Consider the following 7,825-nt stretch of genomic DNA (forward strand, 5'->3'; position numbering starts at 1 on the left):
GAATGAAACGATTCAACTATTTTCTGCACCACATTTCAAATTTATTACTTGCAAACAAAAAAATATCCAGCTTATTATTGTGGTATCCAACAGATATATCTTCATCAGTTATTTAGAATTTATACATTGAATGCTGTAAGTCCTGTAGATTAGTATTTTAGGTCCATGTGTTCAGGTAGTTCTCTCTCATCTCAACAATTTAAGTAGGTCTTCCTCACTCCACTGCTCTTTCCTCTTCCTTTTTCCTTATCATCATTCCTCTGATTGGTGATATAAGTATGTCTCCTCCACTCTGTCGTCGTCATAGCCATGATAGTGTCCTTCCTCACTGCCTCCTCTTCCTTTGTCTTCAGGGCAGTGGATGCCCAGTCTCTTCTGCAGCTTCTCTTCCTGGAGGCGAAGCTCCATGGAGTCCACCAGGTCATAGATGTTATCCAGGGACCACATAGGTGAGGGAAACCATGCCTTGACATCGCTGTCCTTCCCCACAACTAACATGCTGAAGTAGTCCTTACTGATCTTCAACTGTTCTCTCAGATTGTTGACCATGTCGCGGGGTAATGGCTCGACTTCACTCTGACTTCGACCTGGAAGAGGGATGACAGAGTGAAAACTAAGCAGCGCATTTAACAAACCACAGCAGAGGCATTGACAATAACTTCCTAGTTACTGGTTCCAGTACTGCCCCATGTACCTGGACTGCCCCTCGTTACTGTGACTCACCATTTAGCGGAAATAACTCAACAGTTCCTGAGGCTTTGTCTCCGGTTCCAATCAGCTTTAACATAGCAAAGTGACGAATACCTGAGGAAAGACCCAAATATGTGTATTGTAGCAGTAAGAGCTTCGAATAGAACATCAACCAGCTCATGGATTCAAATAATCAAAAATCATCACCATCACTAACTAAAACACTGTAAAATGTTTGAATTGAAAGACAGCATTCTACAATTATTTACAGTACATTAAGTACATGTATCACCTCTTTAGACATTCATTATATAATGATATAACATTTACTTGGGTTTCCTTTCCCAGCCAGGTGAGAGGGGAAGCCTGCCTCTGTTGAAACTTTTGCATATTTTACCAAAACCTCCAGAGCAGACAGAAAGTACTTTGTTTGTGTGGCGTGCTACTTACCCAGGTGACACTCTTGTCCACTGAGTGCAGAGAGCTGCTGTTGGAAAGAGTAGTCATCCTCAGAGGGAGCAGAGATGAGCAGCAGTCTCCTTTTAGACATGAACCTAAACATCCATAAGAAAGGTGATTCACGATTGAATTTTGGTGTAAGTCAGTCAAACTCATGCCTTTCAGTCAGACATTTTCTCTACATGTCTCACATGGTAGAAGACCAATAACATTCAAGCATTCAAATTTACCTATAGGCACTTTTTATGGTAAAACTTTTTGTGTGTGCCGATAGCATACACACATAAATAAATCAGAATGATAAATGTTTACTTTTAGTCAACAGTGCTGTTTTGATTTCATATTAGCAAGAAAGGCTCCAGACAGTGTTGCCTCAAGGACACTAGATAATAATGAGCACTGAATTGCAGTGCTTTACCTGAGCAGGGAATTCTCAGCTCCAGGCTGTTTGTCTTTGGAGCAGACTCCAGGACTCTTCCTCTCTTTTTCTTTTTCTGAGAGCCTTGAGGGAAAGTTGTCTATGTATTCAAACAGTGCAGGGCTTGATGGAGGAGCTTCAAATACTCTCTGGGGGAAGATAAATAGTTAGACAATTTAAAGGGAGAGATATAAGTGAAAAGAGGGGAAGAGACACATTGAGCACCTATCACCCCGCTGGAAAGGATAGACAATGGAATATAAAATGTTTAGAATGGGGATCAATTCATTATTTTATTTAATTATTTGGTAAAAATAATACAAAATACAATCTCGTTTGGATTCAATGACGCTGTAGTTGCTCACAATTTAAGGATGGTACTGGCTCTGGCTTTGACTTTAATCACACTCATGTGAAAGAATAGTTTGAACAGTCTTTGCAGAGGAGGTGAAAATTCTGCACCTATAAAACTATACAGCTTCCAGATGTGAGCATGTTTAAAAATGGTGCTGAAAAGGAGCAGAATGCTAAGCTATGTTCAAGTAAAAGGACAGAAAAAGTTCTCACATCAGGTTTCATGTCGTAGTCCGTTACGGTCATGGAAAAGAGGTCAGAGGACGATAAGCCCAGCTCCGCTCTCAACAGGGAAATCAGTCCTGAATCTATGAACTGCTCTGGCAGGTCACTCAGTGGAGTCTCTGATTCTGAAACACACACACACACAGGGATGTTTTATTGATCGCAGGAAATGTGGATGTAATTTGGACCGCCACCTATACATACACAACAATCTAACTGCTGTGATAGCACAGTGTTGTTGTATATGAGAGAATCAAACCAAATATTTACTGACTACATGCTACAAATGTCAGAAAAACACAGTTACTGTACTTCCTGGTACAATATGTGAACACACATACATACACAAAAAACCTGCTGTAATTGAGATGCTCTTCCTCAGCACTGGAAATTTAAATTAGAGGTAATTAGCCATGCCGTGCTAGTGGCATGGCTCTAGGGATGGCAGTGTCAGTCTGTCAGTCCGCCACTTTGGTCCAGACCAGAAATATATCAACAATGATTGGATGGATATGAACTTTTACACATTGGTGGATTCCTGATAATGTATCCTGATGACTTTGGTGATCCCCTGACTTCTCCTCTAGCTCCACCCTGAGGTCAACGTTTGTGGTTTTGAGCAAAATGTCTCGATGACTATTGGATGGGTCGCCGTGAAATCTGGTTTACACATTCGTGTCTCCCCAAGGATGAATTCTAATTGCTTTGGTGGTCCCTGAGTTTTCCTCTTGCAAAAAACTAATTGCATTCTCATGGACCACAGCTGTGGTTTGTGGTTACTACAAATTAGCAAATGTTAGCATGCTCACACACTAAACTAAGATGTGTTTCTATTTAGCTCAAAGCAGCACTCTGGTTTTAGTGTCTTACAACCTCACAGAGCCACTAGCATGTCTGTAGACTCTCGTTTCCATTGAAACAGCTGCTGTTCAGCTGCTAGTTGAGGTTTTGGAAATCATGCCCACTGCACATAAACACAGCACAACATCAAAAGCTGGCAACCCAGTCAAAGAGCGCAGCAGATTTTCCTCAAATGAACTGAAGTAGAGGATGAAGCATGAAAAACAGTATGATACTTGTTACAACAAATGAGAAGAAATTCAGTTCCACACCGTTGTACTATGGAACCATATTTGCCTTTGGTCACGCCTTGGTAAGAAAGTACAGTGTGTTCCATTGATATAATCTGCATGAGATTTTCTGATTACTCGGATCACCCCTAGAGAGAACCTAACCAAATGTTTTAGATGCAAATATTCAAACACATAACATTGTACAAACACTTCCTTACCGAGCTGGTGGTGTTGCAGCGTGAGCGTGGCATCAGTGCCCTCCACAATGGTTGCCACGGTGATCTTCCTGATAGCGAGGTCACAGTGATGCTTCTCGTTCTCTTCTTTCTGCTGGATGTAAAGTTTTGCATCTCTGCTGGGCGTTGAAATCAGCTAGCACCAGGGCAACACACAAACAGATACATTATTCGAACTGGGTAATGGGAATGTGTTGATTAAGCACAGATATGTCTTTAAAGTCCAGTGTTTTGCTTGCATTTGTAATGTGGATGTCACTCTTCAGCAGGATTAGGGATGAAAGACAGGAAGAAAAAAGCAGACAACTCTGCTCACCATTAATCTTCTAGTTCCCTTTAAACTGTCCAAAAACTCCTTGTAGGCAGTTTTATCCTTTTCACTGGCCTCTCTGTTGGACTTTTTCCCTCTTCCTTTTCCTTTCTTTCCCTTTTTCCCTTTGCCCTTTTTCTTTGAGCTCTGTTTTTCCCGTGTGTCATCCTTTGCATTCTGCTCTTTTTTATCCTCACTGTTTTTTCCTCCATGTCTTTTCTTTGTTTCTTCCACAGTGGAGTCAGGCCTGCAATACAATACAAAGAAATTTACTTTGATGTCCATCCAGCAGTAAAAAAAAAGAGATGAGGAGACAAAGAGATGAAGAGGCATGACATACCAGATGGGAACACAAAATCTAAGTAGTTTCAGTGAAATCAATCAAAACATTCACTCTTCCCTTTATGTTTTTTAAATATATCATAAAATATGAAAAGACAGCACCTGTCTTTTTTTACTTCTTTGTTGCTCCTTGACACAGGTGGGGGACTGTGAGATTTCTCTTTTTCTTGTCTGTTAGAAGTGGTCCGACCACCACCGCTCAAGTCCTTTCCCCTCGTGGACCCCACGGTAGGCACCTTACGAATAACAAACCTCAACCGCCCACTCAGTATGTCTTGGATTCTACTCCTCAGGGCAGCTTTTTTGTCCAGAGGTGATTGTCTTTGCAACGCCACCACAGAAGTCACATTTCCTCGCCTCTGAGGGCTCAGCACCATCTTTTTCTTCATCTTTTTCCTTTTCACGACAACCTTCTTTTTAGTTGTTTTACACCTGGATTTAAAAGACATTGAATAGCATTTTGTGTCAGAGGATTTGTGTTGGTTTTTCCTAAACAACTTGATCTAAAATGTCATAGAAAAACCTCTGCATCAAGTACAACAAACAAGACTGTGAATTTGTGACTGTTTTCAAATTTCACTCAATCCCTTCAAAAATTTAGGAAATTTCTCTAACTTTCTTGCTCCCTGGTTTTGCACATCATATGGATGAACTTATTATAATACTGGACACATGCAACATAAGTTCTTCCTTATCAGATTAACTCTTTATATTTTTGTGGTCACATCTGTGTCATATTCTTTTACATATGTAAAGTAAGTAAATGTAAAGTGGGCTGAATGACCTTATAAAAGCACACTTTAGTTCTCTATTAGTATAATGAAGAACATAGTGGTGTAATAAAACCTCAAGTTTGATCCTTTTCTTGTCATCTTCTCCAGCTTCCTCATGGGGAACTGATCGATGAGCTCCAAAATCGCCTCAACACGGACTGGATAGGGGAACCGCTCACTGACCCGTAGATTCTTCTTCAGAACCAGCATGGTGAATCCTTCCTCCTGAAATGATTGGAGTTTAATGAAAAGTATGTTTTGTCAAGAGCAGGTAAACCACAAAGGAAAAGCACATTTTCAGAAATATTTGTTTTCATAAAGATAGTAAATTATTTATATTCACACCAGTTACCTGGCTGGTAAGCTCCAGGTAGTGCAGCAGTTTCGTAACTGTGTCCGGGTCTAGGCTTTCTATTGTGGCTTCTCCTTGGAAGGTTGTTTTCTGGATCCGACCTTCCATCATGGCGTTCTGGATGATGGTGATGATGAAGGTGTCTCTCTCTGCTAGATGGCAGTTCAGCCCTTTCTGAGAGAGAGAGGTGGCAAGACAAAAGGAGAAAGTTAATTAAATGAAACTAATCTGAAAAAAATCTCTTTCTAAATCAATATGGTATATGTGTCTACAGAGTAAATAGACTTCAATACCTGCTCCATGTCTTCCAGCTGTTTCTCCATCATACGCAGATAGTTGTCACTGTGCGATGGGGCTGTTATCACCCACAGCCGCTTTTTACCTGGAGCAGAGAAGAGGAATATAGGTACTGTAAGAGGGTAGACAGACCAATACATACATACATCACCTGATCAGGTCATTTCTCTTGCCTGCAAATTCAGCCAGAAAATCCAGCTCCGGAGCTAGGCTTGATGATGACTCTCCAGCTCCTCTGTCTCCTCCATGCTCTCCATCTTCGTCCAACCCCAGTCCCTGCTCGATTCCTGGAGGGAGGTCCGAATAGTCTCCCCAGTCCCTTACATTAGGGTCCAGCTGATCTTTGGGTTTGCTGTGACCGATGCCCGGCCAGGCTGTGAGCACACCTGGGTAGCTGAGGCTCCACAGGGCAGCAAACAACAACAGATGCGAGTGCGAGGAATAGAGATGACACATCCTTACTGACACGGTCAAGTGGTTTGTTTGTAGATCAGCTGGAACTGGTTAGCATCTCACAAATCCTCCTCTTGGAAAAAAACATTTGTGTAGTGCTGCGTTCACCACAGCATAGAGGCATAGACGGCAATATTGCATCCAAAACAGACAAAGTGGATTATTCACCAGCTGTTTAAAAGCTCACAAAACCCCCAGCTGAGAAATGTTCATACTTCGAATTTCAATTTCAAAACCCCACTGAAGGCTGAAGCATTCTGTATCCTTGAAAAGCGAGTGGACCAAATCTGGAATGAATCTCAAAGGTAAAAGGATAGCAAAGACAGCGGTGATGGTGACCCCTCTCACCAGCAGCGAGAGACTGACTGAGGAGACTTTTCTCTGCTTGCACACACACACACATACACTCCTGGTTCACATTATACCCCAGGCTTGTTAACAGGAAACTCCTGGAATTTTCTGTGACTTCAAAGCATTTTCCCACTCAAAAATCCCCCCCCCCCCCCCCCTTGTCTTTCACTTTCTCTCTCGCACAAACAGGCACACACACTTATACTTTGTGTGCATGTGTGTGGCACTGTTTTGTCTCAGAGATAACAACTTTTCTGTCCATTATCAATAGAAGAAAATCACTCCCATATGAGTTTAATATGCACAAAGATGTCACTGCATCCGTACATTCGCGTTCAGACACACATTCAAAATCACACTCATTGTTGTATAACATTAGCAGGCTAGTAGGGGCAGTGTGAGGGCAACTGCCCTGCTCTGTCTTTGATCAAGAGTCTAAATCCCTACCTGCCTCAGGGGTGCTGCTGTGAAGCTGACCCAGACCTCTGACCTCACCAGTGTCTGGCAAGTGAAGACACGATATCCCTGCCAGGATCAGTAAAATAGAAAACTACTTGCATCATTACACTTGGTGAAGATTGATCATATGTTGATTTAAATATTTGCCACTGCCCATCAAAGAAAGGCTGAAAATGTCCTGAGTAAGATGAACCACAATATACTGCGGGCTGCCTCACATGTGGAGGGAAAGAAAACAAAGGCATAAAAAAAGAAATGTGTTAGAAGTGGGAGCTTACAGGTAGAGCAGCCTAAAACCATTTGTTCACCATGAGCTGAAGCTGAAAGGAAATGGCAGCAACCATAAATAAACCTGACAAGCTAACAGTTCACACACCAGTTCAAAGTTGTGAATCTGAGTCAAATGTGCCCACAGGTGGGTTAACCATGAAGACTTTCTGCTAAGGAAATGTTCTCCCTCCCACAAATGTCAAGTGACAAATGTCTGTGTTCACATTGCATTTTGAATTATAATTATTATAATTAAATTTAATTCACCAAAAAATGGAATAGAAGTGAATTAGATTTTATAACTACATGAATGAGTTGAATATATCGAAATATTAAGAAACATGAGGCACAACTTAAGAAATATGAAGTCGAGAGCAGCGTTCACTGAGAATCAGATTATCAAATGAGTTCTAATAAAATTCATATGGGACTGGCATTTGATTCATGGTTCTGTTGTTTGCTCGTTTTTGATGTAAACCCAGGGTCTGTCTCCATGAATTGAATGTTTGACTGCCTTTGATGCCTTTGCTTGACAAGGACTTGGAAAAGATGTGGTGACACCTTGTTAACACATGCATCTACTACACACAGCGAGGTGCAGCAACAGGTCGAGTTGCTCACTTTAACGTGACTGAAAAGAATGCTTTTTTTGAATCGATGTTAGAAGTAGAAATGTTCCTCCACCTGCTTCCTGACTTCAAAATGACAGTATGTGTTGGTTAAATGTAACTTTATAATTACACAGAGTAGGAAAAAGAAGAAA

General features: G+C 41.4%; 1 protein-coding gene across 1 annotated transcript; it reads right to left on the minus strand.

Annotated features, from left to right (window-relative positions):
* On the minus strand, nt 1-6,460 carry ccdc80l2 (coiled-coil domain containing 80 like 2). The gene is made up of 12 exons (XM_018670480.2): nt 5,703-6,460; nt 5,526-5,614; nt 5,233-5,406; nt 4,954-5,105; nt 4,210-4,539; nt 3,772-4,012; nt 3,438-3,591; nt 2,135-2,271; nt 1,568-1,716; nt 1,141-1,244; nt 724-804; nt 1-587 (listed from the first exon to the last, which is right to left on the minus strand). Exons 1-12 carry the CDS (start codon nt 5,983-5,985, stop codon nt 253-255), a joined length of 2,229 nt encoding a protein of 742 aa, XP_018525996.1. The 5' UTR covers nt 5,986-6,460; the 3' UTR covers nt 1-252.
* Nucleotides 6,461-7,825: the final 1,365 nt, after the last annotated feature.

Source organism: Lates calcarifer, linkage group LG9, assembly GCF_001640805.2.
Source record: "Lates calcarifer isolate ASB-BC8 linkage group LG9, TLL_Latcal_v3, whole genome shotgun sequence".
NCBI lineage: Eukaryota > Metazoa > Chordata > Actinopteri > Centropomidae > Lates > Lates calcarifer.